This window comes from Microcebus murinus, chromosome 8 (genome assembly GCF_040939455.1).
Source record: "Microcebus murinus isolate Inina chromosome 8, M.murinus_Inina_mat1.0, whole genome shotgun sequence".
NCBI classification, from domain to species: domain Eukaryota; kingdom Metazoa; phylum Chordata; class Mammalia; order Primates; family Cheirogaleidae; genus Microcebus; species Microcebus murinus.
The window spans coordinates 80,296,817-80,315,904 of record NC_134111.1 but is presented as its reverse complement, the minus strand read 5'-3'; the positions used below and the strand labels follow the sequence as shown (position 1 = coordinate 80,315,904).

General features: G+C 43.0%; 1 protein-coding gene across 1 annotated transcript in view; it reads left to right on the top strand.

Moving 5' to 3' along the window:
• The window catches only part of PLEKHM3 (pleckstrin homology domain containing M3), a 173,442-nt gene extending 156,120 nt beyond the window's left edge, over positions 1-17,322 (top strand). The window contains exon 8 of the mRNA XM_012752117.3: positions 10,586-17,322. Coding sequence (XP_012607571.1) covers positions 10,586-10,763 — 178 coding nt within the window. The 3' untranslated portion in view covers positions 10,764-17,322. The remainder of the gene's footprint in view (positions 1-10,585) is intronic.
• The last annotated feature ends 1,766 nt before the right edge of the window (positions 17,323-19,088 follow it).

The following is a 19,088-nucleotide window of genomic DNA, read 5'->3' as shown; positions in this document are numbered from 1 at the left end:
GCAGTTTACATCAATGATTGGAAAGAACATCTTCAAATTCTAGAATGAAAAGAAACAGGCAAATTTCCCCTGGCAGCAGGGAAGACACAGGAGTTGGGGAGGAGAGCGCGGGGTGGAACGGGCTGAGCCAGGCCTGAGCTCACCTCCTCTGGGGAGAGCGTGGTTTCCTGCAGTAGCTGAAAGAATCACCAGCTCAGGGGTCCAGGGGTCCCCAAGTAGCAAGCAAGAAAAATGACTTTTCCCTTCTTCCAGCTTCCCGGAGCATATTTGAGGTACACAGTATTTAAAAGAGAGAGAGAGAGAACAGTTAGGGCAGCCTTACTACTTTGACAGTACCTAAGAGCAGTATTCAAGCCTCCTTTTCCCAGGCTAACTCCACCTGAAATCTTCTTACCTCAGTTTTTTTTATGGAGGGTTCTGGAGAGCTTGCTCAGGTCACCACTCAGAGACAGTGAAAAGCAAAAGCTGAGTTCTTAGCGCAGTTCTTGGCTTTAGCCTAAGCTAGAGGCTCACACTGGCTTCCTCCAGTGAGCCACTGGGGTGGGTTGCTCCCTGTGAGAGATTCCATTGTTGAAATGTCACCATTTAGCCTTCTCTACTCTGTCCCTATCTTATGAGTATACATGGTGTTGAAAAAAATAAGGTTTTCAGTGACTTCTCATGTCTGTTTATTGCTTGTGTACATAGCATAACTATTTTTATTACTGTGACTATCAGTTCCACGCAACTCTTACTAATAGGCAGAGTGGAAGCAAAAGCTCCAAAGTATGCTCTCAGCGAATAAAAGGAGCTGCTAAAACATGCACTGCTGTTCAAATCTTCTTCCCGCATTCGGTGTTAGTTCGTATCAGGCTTAAAGCATTCTTGCATGCTTGATTCATACCAAGTAGAAAAAAATCAATTATTGAAAGTGTATACATTATTAAACAATTAAACCATGTTACCTAACTTTATAAACATGTAAACAATCATCCTAATTAGTTTAACCCACCAAACTTGTACAATACTTTTATCCTCATATAAAAATGAAAAAAATCTGAGATGCTCAGAAAGTCAAACATCTAAACCAGGGTTAGTTTCTGACTACCTGAGGTGTTATACAGGTGCATCTCATTTTAAATAAGCCCTATACATAAAACTATAATATAAATTTTAAATTGTATACATATTGGTAAAATACATTCCAAAAATTACTTTTATTTAACATAAAGATGGGAGGCGGTAAACTTCCCTAATATATTCAGTATAGAATTATAGAATTTGACTTTTCAAAGTTTTATGTACATGAAGGAAAACTGTTTCTACCATATACAAAAATGTATTATAAGACAGTCTACGCTGGGTGCGGTGGCTCATGCCTGTAATCTTAGCACTTTTGGGAGGTGGAGGCAAGAGAATTGCTTGAGACCAGTCTGAGCAAGAACAAGACCCAATCTCTGAAGAAAATAGAAAAATTAGCCAGGCATGGTGGCACACACCTATAGTTCCAGCTACTCTGGAGGCGTAGATCAGAGAATTGCTTGAGCCCAGGAGTTTGAGGTTGCAGTGAGATATGATGCACTCTAGCCCAGGCGACAGATTGAGACTCTGTCTCAGAAAAAAAAAAAAAAAAAAAAAAAAGACAGTATAGTATTGGCCTAGAGATAGACAAATTAATGGAACAAGATTTAGAAAGTATGGAAATAGACCCAAGTAAGGTGGCACAGCAAATTAGTGAAACAAAAAATAGACCATTCTTTAACAGGAATTGGGAACTAATTAGTCATTTGGAAAAAGAAAAATAATGCTGGATTTTACCATACTCCTTAATCATGATAAATTCCAGGTGAATCGAAGATTTTAACATAAAAAAATAAAACCCAAGAAGTACCAGAAACGTAGAAGAAAGAAAAGGTTGGTGAATATTTGTATAATATTAAAGTGGGAAAGGACTTTCTAAGCTTGACACAAATCAAGAAGCCATACAGGCAAAATGCTTTTAAATACATAAAAAGTGTTAAATGCTTAAAATTCTACAGGTAAAGGCAAACGTAAACAGGAAACTTGGAGAAATAAATGCTTTCAAAAATATGGCAAAGTATTGATTTCTTTAATATAAAAAATCTTTTAAAATCAGCAAATAAAAAGTCAATAGAAAATGAACAAAGGACATGAACTAATTTACTGAAAGAATATGTAAATGGCCAATAAAGAGGTAAACAACTCCATATTGTACTTTAAAGGAAAATGAGATTTTTACTTAGTAGTTATGAGAAAATCTTAGGAGATGTGAAATGTAAAGCCCTACATAAAAACATTGGTTAATATCACTTCCTACTGTCATTTTGAAAAGGCCATATTTTTTTTAAAATATATGAATAATAAAAGCCCTGCTGTCTTTCAAAATGATTGACCTAGAGGCGTAGTACTCAAACTTTTGAGTTCATCAGAATTCCCTGGAAGGGCTTGTTAAAACACAGATTGCTGGACCCTACACCAGAGTTTATGATTCAGTAAGTCTGGAGTGGGTCTCAATAATTTCCATTTCTAACAAATCCTCTAGTGATGCTGGTTTGGCTGGTCCAGGGACCACACTTTGAACACTAGTAGCCTAGAATAAATTGAGTATTAGAAAATTATGTAATACCATCTTGTAAAGAGAATTGTCTTAGTGACAGGAGACAAATAGGGAAATAATCTAAAGCTGACAAAAAGCTTCAGGTCTTTTATTTGAAGGCCTTTCTCCTTCTGAATTTACATCAATAACCAATAACTTATTCCTCAGCAACTAATCATGTTGCTCATAAAATGAGACAAGTTTTCCAGACTTTTTTTTGCATTTTTTAATGCACCTATGCTTGAAAAGTTCTTTTATTTTGGCTCTACTAAGTATCTTAGTACTTTGAAAAACTGAAATAACATATGTTAAATAAAATTGAGCCCCATAGTCTTAGAAATGTATCATCTTATAAATTATTATTTCTTTTAGAAGAGCTTACTTCAAAAATTGGCAGTTAAATTTTTCAATTTTACACAAAAAGGTAGACTGATAAATCAACAGAAGTACATATATAAACCAAGATTATTTGTTTTAAGCTACATTAGCCTAATAATATTCTTATATTCACTGCCTTTATCTTAGATGTAGCAAGACAATTCTAAACATCCCTTGGACTCAGGCATTTTGAACTACTTTAGGAATTTTTACAGAAAACCATTGCTCTATGGCTATAATTATATATTCTAGCTTTTTTTGAGAAATGGTAAAAAATGCGTAAAATCCCCCTGCAGTTTCCTTACTTTTCTAATATTAAAGAGATTTTTCTAAAGTAATCCCAAGAAAAGATGGGTATTTGTTTCTTGAGAATTACATTAACTGCTAGGTGAACTTTAAAATAAAAACTTAGAAGTGTCAGAAATGTCTATTTTTCACTATCTGCCAAAAATGATTTCATTGAGGTCAAATCTATTATGATTTTATACACATATATAGAGTATAACTGAGAAATTCTGTGGCCCTCCGCAAATTAGGAAGAAGAATTTATTAAGCATTTGCACAAAAGATGACCATGAGTTAATGTTCCCAGTAGGATAGCAAAATTAACAAATGAATTAATTAACCCCTATTTACATTCTGTTTTAAAGCCAAGATTTTAAGTAAAGCTTTTGTCAAAGGTATTTAGCTGAGCTTGGTTTGCAAACTAAAAGTGCAAGACCTGTGAAAGCTTAATGCTTTGTGGGCTGCAATCAGGGAAAACTCCTCCTTAATTAACTCTGGGGCTTAAAGGTTAGATAAAAAGATCCATGCAGGACATACCAATTGTTCTTCCCAGATTTGGGTCTTAGCAGGTATTTGGGCATGTGTTGAATAACTTAAGGAACTATGTGGCTGGTAACAGGGGAAAGAGGGCCAGATTTCAAATCAGAACACTGTAATCAAGTCCAAAGTTCATCACCCACTTACTAACTCTGGAGCCAGATAAAATGTCAGTTATTATATTTTATTGTATTGCATCTATTTACTTACTGACTGACTTAATAAAAGTGGGAGAGCTGTTATAAGGACTAAATTTAGCTGGGCACAGGGTGGGAGGTGCACACCTGTAGTCCCAGCTACTTGGGAGGCTGAGACCAGAAGATTGCTTTGAGGCTAGGAGTTCTAGACCAGCCTGAGCAATGTAGTAAGACATGAGACCCCATCTCTGAAAAAAAACAGAAAAAGAAATAATATTTCTATAAATAGAGGCAAAGGGCAGTATAGATGTTGCCTAACTTAAATGTCTAATTTTGATCTACTGTATTTGTATTTGCCATTCAAAACTACTGGAATAGCTTCTCCTGGGGTCTTTGAGCTACTGAGCAAAATAGAGGATCATTTAAAGAGTCAGGATTTCTGCTCAGCCTGGAGAAAGTCTTGACTGGAGGTGATGCTCCAAGCAGCAGCTGTGAAACTTGGACTCTCTCCCCAGCTGTCAGCACCCAACTATTGTCAGCTTCTTGCTGAAATTGCGTTAACCTTTTTTTATATTAATCTTCCTACTTACCCCCTAAAAATGGACCTTATCATTTGTTTAAATCATATAATTCATTTAACCTTAGAATGTATAGTAACCTGTTCTGTGTATTTTTCTGAATAACATACATACCCTTATGCTCACATGCAAGCAGATACCATACGTGACATTGGCTGATGTCCTAATTTAAACAAATTACAAATTGTTTGCTTATGTTCGTTTACTTACACAATAACAGAAGAAAACACCAACCCAAAACATTAAAATAACCAGGCCCCAATAACTACCTCCCTCAGCTAAGAGATTTAAGTAATCATTTTGGTTTCTTGGAAAAACCAATAATAGCTAGTGGCCATATGGGGCGCCTTACATAGTAGCCACACACAAAACCACACTCGCATACCTGATAACGTGCACTTATTTCTGCGCCCCACCCTGTTCGCTGTGGGCTCTGCAGAGTGGCAATCAGCCAAGGCTCTGCCCTGCTCTGCAGGCCTGTCCTTTTGCTTGTCAGAGATCCAACCAAACTGAAGCCTGAATTTCAATCCAAGTGAAATATCTGAGCCAAAAATAAAAACGCAGCAGGAGAAGAACCCTACAGGAACAGAGCAGAAGCATTTCAGTGACCTCAACTCGGGGCAGGGGCCTTTAGCAGTTTCCTGTGACCTCCCTGTGTGCAGCTAGAATCTGGAAGGGTGCAGACAAAGCCAATGGGCCTGTCTCTAATTGGTCTCACATCATCAGCATTCCAGAACAGGAAACAGTCTGCAGCCAGGAATTCTTGCTTCTTTGCCATAATATTTGAGAAGTGAAACTTTTTCCCCTGCACATATTTAGTTCTGCTAGTTTGCAGCAGGTTCGTTTTTTTGGTTTCGATAGCTATAATAAGAATATCATGTCTGTCCTATCTCTTGGCAATAGACTATTAGATTCCTAGGTTATGAACTTCTTCCTCACTTGCCATGGGTCAGTAAGCTAATGTTTAGGTCAAAGACTGTTCATAAAATGCATAGTCTCATTCCATGGTGCATTTCCTAAGATGCAAAGTGAGATTTATGTTGCCCCAAAATAGTGAAGAGGTTCTCTTTCCCCTGTCCCAGGAAGGGGACCAGTTTGCCAGGGCACACACAGATAATTAGTAGTGTTGCCCCCTGGAGCTTCCACAGAAACAGAACTCCAGTCCTGCCACCCTGGTCCTACATCTTATGGTGTATATACCTGGTTCACTTCAGCGCAGCTGCCCCAGTGGTTAAAACACAAAAATATTTCCATATAGGGTGATGAATGGCTGCTGCCTCTAGCCAGGCTTCCCCCACCCCACCCCCAAAAAAACCCCACAACATTTAACAACTCTGTTCTTTTTGTGGGAAGAAGGGGTACTGGTGAGGGAGGATTGGGAGATGGCTTAAAAAGGAGTCCTTATGTTTAATTGAAATTTTATGAGATAGGAGCAGAGTCAGCTCATTTTGGCCAAATTCCTGATAGTCAGAGTTGTATATACTAGTTTATATAAGCTATTTTATAGCTTGATTAATCAATGGAAATAAATAAAATTAAAAGTAATGCTTTACACCTAAGGCTGATGTCATTCAGTCCCAGCTTGTCAGTTTGAGACTTCTAAGGGGGAGGTAGCAAATGGACCTTGAAGCAAGAAAATTTGAAGAGAGGAGGAAACAACCCAGAGTAGATTCCCACCCCCTCTCTTCCCCCACACAAAATCTGCAAGTTGAAAGGAACCTTAGATCCCATCTAACTCAACTTCTGTGTAGTGTGAGGTTTAGAAATGGAGTAACTGACCCAAGACCCCTGCAATGCCAAGGCCAACCTGGGCCAAGGACCTCTCACACAAGTCGAGCTCTTCTCCCTGCAGTAAACAGCCTCCTTCGTGTATTACTGGTCTCCTTTTCATTGCAGAAGCTGCTGAAACCTAACTGCTTCACAGTTGCTCGAAAGCAATTTGTTTTATGAAGCAAATATAAAAGTTTTGTGGCCTAGGTAGGGTGTAAAGAAGCAGAAAACACCACAGAGAAACAGCCCAGAGTTCTTGGCCAAAGACCAAACAAATGCTACTGAGGACCAACCACCAAGATGGGTCTTGGGTAGAACTGAAAAATCAGAGTAAGTAGGTTATATGAATACACTGTGCTTGACTTTATTGGTTGGTAAGAGTATAAGCCAGCAGGTGACACTTGCAAATTCGGTGTGGGGAGGTGCAGTTTAAGTGCCTCCTGAGTTCCCCCTCTGTGATGCCTTTTCCAGATAGATTAGGTCAATAGCTCTCAACAGGGATGATTTTGTCCCCCAGGGGCATTTGGCATGTCTAGAGATATTGTTGGTTGTCACAATTGGGGAGAGGGAAGACGTTGGTCCAGGCATCTTAGTGGGTAGAGAGACCAGTGTTGCTGCTAAACATCTTACAATGCACAGGACAACTCCCCACATCAAAGAGCTGTCTAATCCAAAATGTCAGTAGTGCCAAATTGAGATCCCTAGATTAAGTGAAGCAATGAATGTTTTCCTGAAAAAAATAGAAAGACCCATTGGATGACTTTGGTCGGGTCAATATATCTCCCTCCAGTTGCATTCTCTATGACACTGGAAAAGGAGGACATAGGTCTTTGTTTCCTGTGCTGTACAGCAACAGCCAAAAAGCAATGAAACTGCTCAGGGCTGCACCGGATGACTCAGAAATGAAGACGCCGGCTTTCATTTGATGTATCACACAGGAACACCAAAGGGACATTTCTCTTTCATTACCTGTTGCAATTTTCAGCAGAGATGATTACATTTGTAGATTTGCCTTATATGAAAGATGTATTCCTGAAAAGTTGTGTGCATTAAATCATATTTTAAATATAGTCAGGAAACTGGGTAAACACTCAGGAGCCAGTGAATCTTTTTAAAGTGAAAAATCCTTTTTAATAAAGCCCTATTCTTGAAGAAGAGCACACCTATATATTATTTTTTATGTAAATATTTTTCCTGCACATTACGTTTTTATTACAGAGATACATAAATTTTATGTAAGAGAACAGTTTCTCTTTCTCCTTCCTTTTCCAGTCCTTATTCTTTTCCTTTAAAGAGAAAATCAGGGCAGGGGGAGGGATTAACTGTAGACTTGCTGGACATGGGAAGGTCATTGATCAGTCTGTCCATACAACAGTTTAAAAGATGCCCGCTGGGTTACAAATTGCTAGAAAATAAGATTGGTACTATTTTGAAATCATTAATTTTTTTATCTCATGCTTTTTTTCAGTTACTGACCTTTGGCTAGAAAGAGCAGGTGCACTGTTCTTTGCATCACTCCATGGGTGTTTGTTGCGCCAGAAATATCCAATAAGACTCAGGCTCTCCCCTCACAGGGGCCTGGTATCAGCAGAGATAAGGGAGGGAAGGAACCTCCTACCACCCACTGCCCTGGGACAACAACCCTACGGTATAAATCACTGACTGACCCAGCAGGGCCAAGGGGGCAGGAAGGAGGAAATTTATTTGAGAAAGCTACCATTAGTGTCACTTTAGTGATAGGAGGTTACAGAGGTGTGACCCAGTGGTGACAAAGCCATTGCCACTAGGGAGGAGCTCGCCTAGGTGAGAGAGGCCTGGGTCTGACCTTTATCCTCACTGAAAGGAGGGAGGGGCTGGGGAGAGGCCACTGCTAAAGGTGACCCTGCCAAGACCAAGATAGCGCCAGTGTCAAGGAAGCAGGCACTGGAGTCACCTGTGAGGGGGGTGTCACACTTACTATTTGCAGGGTCCTTCCACATGTATCTGTTCCCTTTAGTCTCACAGCAGGAAGAAGGACATTGTGAGTAGGAAGAAGGTCATTGTGAGCAGCATTTTACAGATGAGACCAAGGCACCAAGGAAGCAATAACCTGCCCAAGATCACTCAGCTCTAAAGAAAGATTTGTGATTTGACACAGGTATTCTGACTGGAGGTCCCCCTGTGTCCTTGCTCGGGTGACCAGGCCTCGGCCCAGGAGAGAGGCGCTCAGTAAGCGCCTCGGCTGGGCTGCCCGGAGCCCTGGGTTCTAGTCACAGCCCCGTCTCCAGCCACTGTGTCCCTGGGAGACAATCAGTCGCCCTCTTGGAGTCTCAATTTTCTCATCTAGGCAGTGAGGGGGCTGACTGAGATGGCCTCGGGTCACTGTAGTGACGTAGGTGAAGCCTCCCAGAGAGGCAGCAGGCCTGGGGCCCTCGATGGAAGCAGCAGTCTTTCACCATGGCCAGGGACTGTGCCAAGCACTTTATCCACCATGTCAACAGCGTCATGTCATGTGAGGCTCGCAGCACCCCATGAGGTGTGGGTGCCAGTGTTATCTCTGTTCAGCAGATAAGGGAACTGAAGCACAGAGAGGCGAAGGCACTCGCTGGAGGTCATTATCTTAGTTTGCTCGCACTGCCGTACGGAATGCCACAGACTGGGTGGCTTAAACAACAGCAAGGCATCTCTCACAGTTCTGGAGGCTGGCAGTTTCGGGTCAGGGTGCCAGCAGGGTTGGTTTCTGGTGAGGCCTGTCTTCTCGGCTCCTCTCTGTGCCCTCATATGGTCCTTCCTCTGACGTGGGGGAGGGGAGAGAGCTCTCTGTTGTCTCTTCTTGTAAGGACACTAATCCTGTTGGATCAGGGTCTCAACCTTGTGACTTCATTTAACCTTAATTACCTCCTAAACACCTTCTCTCCAAATACAGTCACATTGGGCGTTAAGGCTTTAACACACGAATTCTAGGGGCACACAATTCAGTTCATAGCAATCTTACATCCAGAAATTGATACGACGTGCCCCCTGCAGGCTCTCCTAACCACCAGAAAGCTTAGCCGGGGCTGGGGCTGCTGGGTGCAGGGAAGCTCCTCTCTTCCAGTCCCCCAGCTGAAACACCCTCCCCTGCCCCACAGTGTCTCTCTCCTTCCAACTCACTTCCTTCCAAGGTATGAGGGTGGGTAGGAAGATACTCCTTTGGCCAAACCCTCTGAAACCTGAATGGTGCCAGGGGTAAGTCAGTGGCAGGAACAGTGCCCCCAAGACCCTCCTGTGCCCAGGGCTCAATCTCCAGATGCTGTGGGAAAAGCAAAAGAACCCGAGGCTGAGCCCTGAGGACCGATTCCTTTGCAGCCTTCTTTAAACCCAGTCCCTAGAGGCTGGTGGCTGAACAAAACCACACAGGCGCAATTCCTGGGCTCCGAGGGTGAGGTAACAGTTGCTTGTCACTTTTGTGGAAGGATGAGAACTCGGTCCACATTGGCAAGCCACTCACTGGGGCAGCTATAGTTGAGCTTGTCAGTTACTCATTATTAAAAACTTTGCAGTAAAAACAAGCTATTCAGACTCCTGTGCAGGCTTCCAGTAAGCCAAACAACAAACTAGTCATCCACCTGGAATGTCTCCTCTCTATAAATTACAATATCTGTCGTCTTGTTGGAAAAAGAAATGTTTTCTTCCTCACTCTCTCATGCTTTATTGCTCATGCTTGTGTTATAAAGGTAGACTTATAAAGACAGGAGATTTTTCCTAATTTTCGAAAAACTCACACAATTTGATAGACCACAGAGTGTCATTCAGAAAATGAAAATGTGTCGTTTTTACCTTTTCATACTGTCAAATAAAGGCAGTGAGTTAACAGAGAGCCACTTGGCTCATGTTAACTGATGTAGAAACTCCACTTCCACAGATGTCACACAGGGTTGTCACTGGTGTGCGGGGCGTCTGCACTCACACTTCCCCCTCGTTTTCTGCCTCTTTTCCCTAGAATTACTACCCGCACTTCGTTCTCAATGGAGAGGACATGAACACACAGAGCTTCTCGTGCTCTGTCCATTGTCACTATAATCAGAGTTGCCATGTGACTGCCAGCTCCCCTCCCCCACACTCATACGCCATAATCTAGTCCGAATCAGGAAAACAAAAATGTTTTTCAATTGAAATTCAACCTTGAGCGTTTTGGAAAAGCAGACAGCCCATTTCTGTGAGTCATTTCTCTTCCCACTGGCAGGGTTGTCCAGAATAACCGATTGTGCTCCTAGCTGCCCCAGAGGCCACTGGGCTTCAAGTGTTTGTGTCCTGGTCATCATATCCACGGTTGGCTTTTGCAGGTGTGAAAGCTGTGGAGCCGTTTTCCATTCTGAGTGCAAAGAGAAGTCTGTCCCCTGCCCGAGGTGTGTCCGCCGAGAGCTGCAGAAGAAGCAGAAGTCTTTCTGGCAGAGGCTGAACATGGACGAGAGTCTGGAGGAGGCCTGCACCATGTTCGAGCTGTCCTACCAGAACACCTGACGCGGCAGCCCGAACACCAGGGAATCACCGATCAGAGACCCGCCAGCCCTGGAGCGGCTTCCTGACTAGCCAGTTAGACCCCTTGGAAGAAGAGTGTGTCTCATCTTCAGCTAGATATAGATGAATTTATTTATTTATATATATACACACACACACCTATACGTCCTGTGCGTATGTTCTGTATAAATCGTTGTCTAAAAGGTCCACAGAGCCTCTGTGGCTTGAAAAACTACCAATAGCTAAATTACACTTAGCCATGAATTTCAGCTGCTTGCTCCCAGGCAAAACGTGGTATACACACAATGCTTTATAGTTCAGACTCTTTATTTTTTGTCTCTTGGGGCATTTTATTACACAAGACACAAGAGGAAGCATTTCCTGCAGGACGACGGCGCTTCGGGTTATTTTTGTGTTATTTATTTTTAGCTTTCACAGAGACTGAGGTAACTGAGGCAGGCATCTATCATCATCCATTTCGAAAGAAAATCTTCAAAACACAAGAATGCCTCTGGAAGCTTCCAGGGCCCGGCGTCCCGGGCGCTCCCGCCTCCGTTCCTCCCGCAGGGGTGGGTGACCCAAGCAGAGCCGAATGCTGGAGAGCAGGAGGGCGGGCTCCTCTGACAGAAAGCATGCACCCAGAATTTACGAGGAGAGCCGGTTCTGGTTGTGAAGTTAATCTCAGAAAGGCTTGTCCTGAAAAAAGAAGGAACCTCTGTGACCAATAACTGCGTGTTGTCGGTCTGTTTGCCACGAACCCCAGCGCCCACCGAACGATGTGACACCTTCCGTATTTGCCGGGTTGTAAACATCGCTCTCTTAAGAACGGTTTTCCAAGGGTGTCAAGGGTGATATTTATGATTTTTTCATGGTGCTGGCCAGAGGAAATGTCCTGGGACTGTTGTTAAAGACATCGGCGTGTAGACCGGTAGACAGGGTACAGGTATACGGTACACATACTCAAAGAGATGGTCTTCAGTGTCTCTCCACAGAATCCTCTGTAGGCCATTTCTACCTATTTATTTTAAATGCTTTATTTCTCATTGTTCTTCACTGCACTTTCATTTTGACCTTTAATTTGTCAATTTAACCACTCTTGCTTTTTACATTTTTGAATTATTTAAAAAGTCAGAGTAACATGGAACTTTAAAATACCAACTTTAGACTATTAAGAAAGTACCAAACTTACAGATATAATTAATGAATTAAATCTACTGTCGTTTAAATATATAGACACATATATAATTGCCAGCTTAAAATAAAAGAAAAAGAGCTCAAATAAATAATATAATAGGAAGAAGAAAATGAATGAACTGCTTTGCTATTTGAAGGGCGGTGCTCTCCCACTGCAGTGCCCTTTTAAAAGCCAGTGTAGCAGCCATTGTGACCAAAATGGCAGGCAGGACAGCACTGGAAACCTCATGGCTCCCATTCCTTCCACCTTAACTCTTTCTGGAACAGGAAAATATGCTTAAAATGAAACAATTCTCGATAGACTTTATGAGAAGATTCTGTATTGTTCGCACTGAGCAGATGTCTTCTATGCCTTCATGGTTTAGCAGTTTCACTGCTGTTAGGACCTGGGAAATCAGTAGCTCAGAGTTCACGGTACCTTCAACCCCATTACTCCTGTCCTGTGCCCTCCAGATCCCAACTCAGGACATTTCTGTCCATTTAGAGATGTGACATTTCAGGCTAACTTTTGTGCTTTTACCTGTCAACTTGTGCCAGGTGCTTAGGCCCCAGACCACACATTTCAGCCTAATAGCTCAGCACCACGCATGCATTCATTTCCTGACTATACAGTAGCCGTAACCAAGGCATGAAAACTTGCTAAAAGGCCAGGGCCCTATTCCTGAGACTCCTCACGGTGCCTTTTACTCTTAAAAAAGCAGGTTGACTTCCCCCCCCATCCTAGTTATAGAGAACGTTGCACACAAAAGAAAAAGGGTGGAAAATCTCAAACACTTGGCAAACAGGCAAACAAATTTGATCATCTCCTTTCCTCCTTCCCTTCATGAAATACAGTATTTATATTTTCCAGCCTCAGAAAAGATAGCAGAACATGATCTTTCACAAGAGAATTATAGACCTGCTTATTATAAAACAGATGTGCTCCCATGGCAAAGTGCCTTCTCCCTCCGCCCCCAGCTCCCTGTCACTGTAGCTTACTTTTGCCTTCGCTGTAATTAATGTATCTGTGATTCCAGCTGTCAGCGAGGCCATTCCCAGCACACTGCATTTGGAGACCCGAAGTGCAGGGCGTCTCCTCCTGTTCTGACATGTTTGCTCTAGGTGCAGAATTTCCTGTCCCAACTCACGGCACCCAGGGTCAGATCAGGCCTACTGAGAGACAAGGGTGAAATTCTGGATCCCTGTTCAAAACACCTTTGTTTTCACCAGTGTCCATTCAGAGGGCCCTGCTAAATATGAGTAGTCCCTGTGAACACATAAGGAGAACTTTCCACCCACATCGTTTTCTGCTTATTTTCAAAAGGGAAAAAAAAAAATAGATGTGCTATCACCATCAGCTACCCAGAACTGGAGCTGTCTCCCGGCTGCTTCTGTTTCTTCTCCTTTTTGTACAGCCCTGACAGCCTGGTTGGTACCAGCCACAGGCCTGCGACATTCTCATTCCCTGCCACCACCACCAAAATCTGATAGGACAGAGCGGAGCCAGCTTCAGAGTTGGGTCTGCCATGAAAATTCAAAATTGCTATTTTCAGCCCAGAAAGCCTTAGAGCACATGAACGCCCTTACTGTTTTCAACCCTAGCAAATTACTTGGTGCACTGTTAGGTAATTGTTCCACTGCTTAGAAACTGTCGAAACAAAAGCAAATCTGTGGATTACCACCTCTTTAAGACCACGCTAATACCTGCTTTTCCTCGTGTTCCGTTTTTCATCTCATATTAAATATCTTGCACATAAAGCATATGAGAAAATGGCCAATTAATCTCCTAGAGCTCGCAGCTGACTCCGGGGAGCCGCTTTTCACTGAAAGGCCCAGTCCCTGGTGGATCACTTGAGGAAATCCCTCCTAAAAGTGCCAGAAACTCATGTGTGAGATCGTCCAACCCTGGTGAAATGTTGGCATCTAACCCCGCAGTGAAGAAGCCAGTTCCTAAAATAGACCTCGTTTTGCACCGCTGCGGGAAGGCCGCAGAGTACTTAACAGGCAGTCAACTGGAATGGGAGTAGCGTTCCTTCCAGAGCCCTTTCTCCCAAGCTAAAAGCCTCCTTATACAAAAACCATGTAAACCCTCGTGGTCCCCTTTTGCTTCACTGCCTTTCGGGGGACTGTGTTTTAGTCATTTTCTTGTCTGTAGTGCTAAAGGGTCATCTGGCTAGGAGCTTTAACGTTGGGTCCGCTGAGAGGGTAACCGCTTTCTGATCCTTCTGGGCCTCCACCAACAAGGGGACACAGCTAGTGCTCGGGATCTGTGGTTTCCAACACAGTGGTATCCTTCAGGCTCCTGAAATGGGGCTGCGCCACGACTTCCTTCCGGCCGCAGTGAACCCGAGGTGTTTCTATCACTCTAGCTGCCGAATGCAGCCTTTGCGCCCTTTGACTGAGTCCAGCCTCTGTTTTTGTCTCTGTGTTGTGTGCATACCCTGCACATCGCACCAGATAGTTTCTCTCTGTGCCTCCTCAGAGAGGCTTGATCCCACACCTGGGGGGTTGTTCTCTACCCATTGGCCAGAAAAGGCCATCTATGAATTAATATATCAGGGTGGGACTAGCATGATCCCGTAGACACCAAACCCTCCCCGCAGAGGGGCATTCTCGGGGAAGTGGTGATGCGTGCTCTCCTCATTTAGGGCAAAGCCAGTGCTGCTGCTCGTGTGCTTGTGCAGAATTACCCATCTCTGTTGGTCGGCCACACTTTATTGGGATAACTAGATTATGAACTAAATCTTCCACTCCTGATTCTAATACTGCCTGGCTTCAACACGAAAGTTATTTTATTCTTTTTACTTCTATGATAAATAAAGATGTGTGCAATTTTTGCCCATTTTTTTTTTCTTGAGCTTTCTGCCCTACTTCTTTTCTACTCTGAGATGATGTGAAAATATAGAGAATTTGGGGCAAGACTGAAAGAAACAAAACCTCTTCCCTGGCATGAACTGCATCATTAGCGGTACTGTCCTTTCCTTGGTACCTGTTAGTAATGGACACCTTGTACCATTCTCCTGACCCCGAGTCTAGTAGGACTAACTGCTTGAGGTTGAGTCTACTGATGGGTGAATGAGCTCTGCTCGGCTAATCCAAACAGACAAATGTTGATTTCTATCATGCGGGACAGTGTTTTGGCCGTTAAGTCTCAGCACCCTGCAGTCTCCTTATTGGTAGACGATTCCAGCTTCATTAGATTCTAAAATCTCTGACTCTTTAGTGTGTTTTAGTGGCTGCATGGCTGAGGTAAAATCTACGTTATTGTTAAACTCTAGGTTAAAGACACAAGAAAAGTATGGAATACCCTCCTGAGCATGCCTGTAGCTGTCAGAGGTTTTATTTAAAGTGGGTTCCAAATGATCATGTTATGCGGCACGTTCCTCATAAAGTGATGTGATGGGAGGTATTGTTAAACTCCAGTGAGACAACTGCTGCTTTGCTTTGGTTCCTCCCTGTGGGAAGAGAAGCCACTGGCTGCTCATCTTGTTAGAAAGCTCTCAAGTGAAGGCAGTTGTTGCCCAGGATAGAAGATTCAGGCACCTACAGCAACCCTTAGCACAGTGAGGATCTCCTCTTCCTGGCTGTGAAGCTGCAAACCAGCCTCTCTCTCCTTCCCTCGGTCCTCCCTGCCCTAGTTCTGAGCTCCAGCCCAGACTGAGGCCTCCTTGCTAATAACAGATAGTGGGCACCCGGGGCCTGTGGCTCCTTCTCCATGCTGACCATCCTGTTTGTTGTTTTCCCCGTAGGAGTGCCTTATAGAACCATCTAGTGCTTCTAGTCTAGTCTGTCTGCCTCCACTAGAAGCCTATAGGACTCTTCAGCTAAGTATGGATCCTTTGCTTCTCCCTGCTGGCTACTCTGAAACAGGTGCGCTGGGAGCCTGCGCATTCTGCTGCATGTCAGCGTTTAACCTGGTGCCTTAACCTCATGAGTAATGGGGTTCACGTTGGGAACACGTCGTTAAAGTGGAAAGCTACAAACATCAGCTTCTTGGTGCCATTGGCACTTTTACCCGAAAATACAAAAGACACAACCACATGATGTTTTAACTTTGTTTTATGCTGTTTTTTAATCACTCTTTTTGTTTGTTTGCTTTCATTAACCGAACTCAGGGGAATATCGTGATGTCACAAAGGCCAATGGGTAGAGAAATAAAACCAGCTATCTAGAATCTGTAAAGTCAGTGAAGTTAGCCTTTTCCAAATTCAAAAATGACACATACACAAGGATTTTCTTTTCCTTTACTGTATAAAGGTTTTCTTTTTATTTTGCCACCTGTTTTCCAAATGGGAAGTGGGAAGCCTCTTGGATAAATTGTGATAAAAATGTCTCTTTGTGTGGTGTGGTCAGCTCTCAAATTAGGCTTTGGCTGCCAGAGGCCTAGTTTCTGGCTTTGGTCACCTATGAAAATCTTACTGTGAATAACTACCATGTTTCCCCGAAAATAAGACCTACCCATAAAATAAGCCCTAGCAGGTTTTCTAAGCATTTGCACGATATAAGCCCTACCCCGAAAATAAGACCTGGTGATGGGCATGGCTACGCAGCGTATCTGCACAACCCATGCATTTTGTCGCAGAGTGGTAAAGAAGACGAGCAGCCCTTCTCATCTGCCCCATGAGAGCTCTACTGCTCGACATGAGAGATTGAGGCCAATGGTTCTAAAGGAAATAGAGTTGTAAGAAATTCAGGATGGAATTCGGGATTTGGAGAGTTACGATGATGTTCCAGAAGAAGACGACTTAACTATATTTGAATAAATGTAGATTGTTGTACCATACTTAAAAAAGTAACACATCCCCTAAAAATAAACCCTAGGGTGTCTTCTTGAGGAAAAATAAATATAAGACCCTGTCTTATTTTCAGGGAAACACGGTACTATCCTCCCATAGAAGATTTAAGAAAAAACTCAGTTTCTTAGGAATGGTAGGTAAAAGAAGGAATAGTCAAAGGGGAGAAAACACTTAGGTAGCAAATGAAGAGTATTGAACATGGCCATGCGGAAGACTCCTGCACAACTTGTTCTCATGCTCCTGGGTCAGATCCATGTCGTTTTTTCTTAGTTCTGCCCATGCAGTACAGAATTGACTAAAACCTGGAGTTTGAGCTATTATATCGCTCTGTGTTCAGCTGTTTGTAGTAGCTAATGTGCTAACTTACATATGTGCTCTTTCTGTTTTCTGGATTTATTGCCTTTTGTTTTGGCATAACTTATCCATGTTTTTGTTTACATCATTTTTTAAATATCAGTAACTATAATAATATAAAATTGAAGCTGTACTGTTGACAAGACTCCTAATTTTATGATCATCTGTCACATAATTTAAGTGCACCAGTTCCTCATGTATAAAGTTATCTCTCTCTCTCTCAATAAACAATGCAGAACGTACTTTCTTTTCTCGTAACAGCTTCATTAAAATACTGTTCGTGAGGGGGTGGTGGAAGCCCAAAGGAGCCTGGATATTAATTCAAAGTCAAGATTTGAGCTTTATTGAAAATGAGCTATTAGGATTTTAAAATGTCTCTTAATATCTTACAGATAGACTTTGGTTTTTTTCTAACTTCATCAACCTTCAATATGCTCATCAGCCCTTCCCATGCTAATGATAAATTATAGTGCAACTTTTAAGCAGATGTAGTGTCATGAGCCTTATTTGCTGAATCAAAGCACAATTACCTTCAGTTCTGAGACAAAGCTGCCAAAGTTCATGTATGGAATGTTCCCTACCTGGCTCTTCCCCAAGCCTCATCCTGGTTTCAGTTCACTCCTGCACTCTCCAAATTAGATGGACAAGCGCCAGGCACTCAGGTAGGCAGAGCTGCTGGTCGTTCCACAGGGGACCACATTTTGGGAGCAATGAAGGAGCAAAGAGTGAAAAGTAGAAGTAGGGTTTGAGCTTGAAATAGCAGCTCTCTGGGATTCGGGGCATGATTAGAAATACCTGTACTACCTCCTGCCTGGGCCGGCCCTCACCCTTGCACCAAAAAAGCCACAGAGTGCAACAACTGTCCACTCAGAACCTTTCAAAGGCAACAACATTTAAACTCACTTTGCCAAAGAAAGATATTGAAAAGAGACTAGAAAAGGCACTTCTGGTAAAACATTCACCGATGGTGAACCCTGAGCCTTGCTCCCTGAGACACACCTAAGCAAGTCTATGCGCAGCCTTTGCTACCCCACCCTCAGGACACCACCGGGGCTCACCCCTACTCTGTCCAAGGAATCACTGGACTTCATCCTCACACGAAACCTGCCACAATCCACGATAAAAAGAAACGAGTTAATGTTTCACTGAAGCAAACTAGACATACGGTATGGTCAGAGCCCGGATTATCTGATCCACAGGACAGGTTAGCTCTCCCCCAGTCGTGGTAAACTGGTGTGGCAGGTAACTCCAGGAAGTTTTCTATCATCAAAGGGAAGGTAGGCAGAGATGTTGTCAGAAGTGTGCAAAGCGACACCATTTTGGTCACCTCTTCCCACCCTTGGGAAACCGTGATTTCAATCTCCCTTAATTGTTTCTCCTATCCTGTCCTTTGATGATGGCTCAGGATGATGGTTAAAATTAGTGGTTCCCACATTAGAAACACAAAAATAAAAGCAGAACATCAGGGCCTCCTAGCAGACGATTAAACAGAATCTCCCTAGATGGAGCCTGAGCATTTCTACTTTTTAAAATCTCCCTGGATGATCCGATGCATTCTGAAAATTAAGAACCACTCGTTTAAATGAAGCAAGTTGCCCTGAAATGAACATTTGCTTGGCATGTTGGTGATCAACAGCAGGAACAGTGTCAAAGGGATGTGGAGGGACTGAACGGCTGCAGTCACCCTTGAGTTAACAGCTGTCATGTCCCTTTTCCCCAACAAACACAGAACAGTACTTCGGAACTTGCTGTACATGGACTGCAATCATTTCATAAAACCTCACCTTTACACCCTTTTATTTTCTTCCAGGGTGTGGTTAGCTTCTATTTATCCAGCGTATACCATCCCCAGAGAGCCTGGCGAATAGAAGTGTCCAGGTCATGGCTGTAGGTGACTAAACTGGCCAAAAAGGGAGCCTTGTATTCTCCCACTCAATTTTTCAGTCTTTCTTGTTATGCTGCCACTGGTCCTTAAATGCATGTGAGAGCCCACTCCCAGTTCAGG